The following is a 498-nucleotide window of genomic DNA, read 5'->3' as shown; positions in this document are numbered from 1 at the left end:
TAGGATAGCGGTCAACCAGGTCTGTACCATCATATACACTTCAGGAACTACTGGGAATCCCAAGGTTAGGATAGCGGTCAATCAGGTCTGTTCCATCATATACCCTTCAGGAACTACTGGGAATCCAAAGGTTAGGAAAGTGGTCAATCAGGGCTGTTCCATCATATACCCTTCAGGAACTACTGGAAATCCAAAGGTAAGAGATATGGTCAACCAGGCCTTTACCATTATACACACTTCAGGAACTTCATGGGAATTCCAAGGTAAGGTAAAGGTCAACCAGGCCTTTACCATTATACACACTTTAAGAACTACTGGAAATCCCATGGTTAGGATAGGGGTCAACCAGGTCTATACCATAATATACACTTCAGGAACTACTGGGAATCCCAAGGTTAGAATAGCGGTCAACCAGGTCTGTTTCATCATATACACTTCAGGAACTACTGGGAATCCCAAGGTTAGGATAGCGGTCAACCAGGTCTGTACCATCATATA

General features: G+C 43.8%; 1 protein-coding gene across 1 annotated transcript in view; it reads left to right on the top strand.

Moving 5' to 3' along the window:
• The first annotated feature begins 70 nt into the window (after window positions 1-70).
• The window catches only part of LOC111704135 (long-chain-fatty-acid--CoA ligase ACSBG2), a 10,851-nt gene continuing 10,423 nt past the window's right edge, over window positions 71-498 (top strand). Inside the window, exon 1 of the mRNA XM_023476274.1 lies at window positions 71-460. Coding sequence (XP_023332042.1) covers window positions 206-460 — 255 coding nt within the window. The 5' untranslated portion in view covers window positions 71-205. The remainder of the gene's footprint in view (window positions 461-498) is intronic.

Source organism: Eurytemora carolleeae, unplaced genomic scaffold (genome assembly GCF_000591075.1).
Source record: "Eurytemora carolleeae unplaced genomic scaffold, Eaff_2.0 scaffold308, whole genome shotgun sequence".
NCBI classification, from domain to species: Eukaryota; Metazoa; Arthropoda; class Copepoda; order Calanoida; family Temoridae; genus Eurytemora; species Eurytemora carolleeae.
Note: the sequence above shows the minus strand (reverse complement) of the source record. Positions and strands in the feature narration are given on the sequence as shown.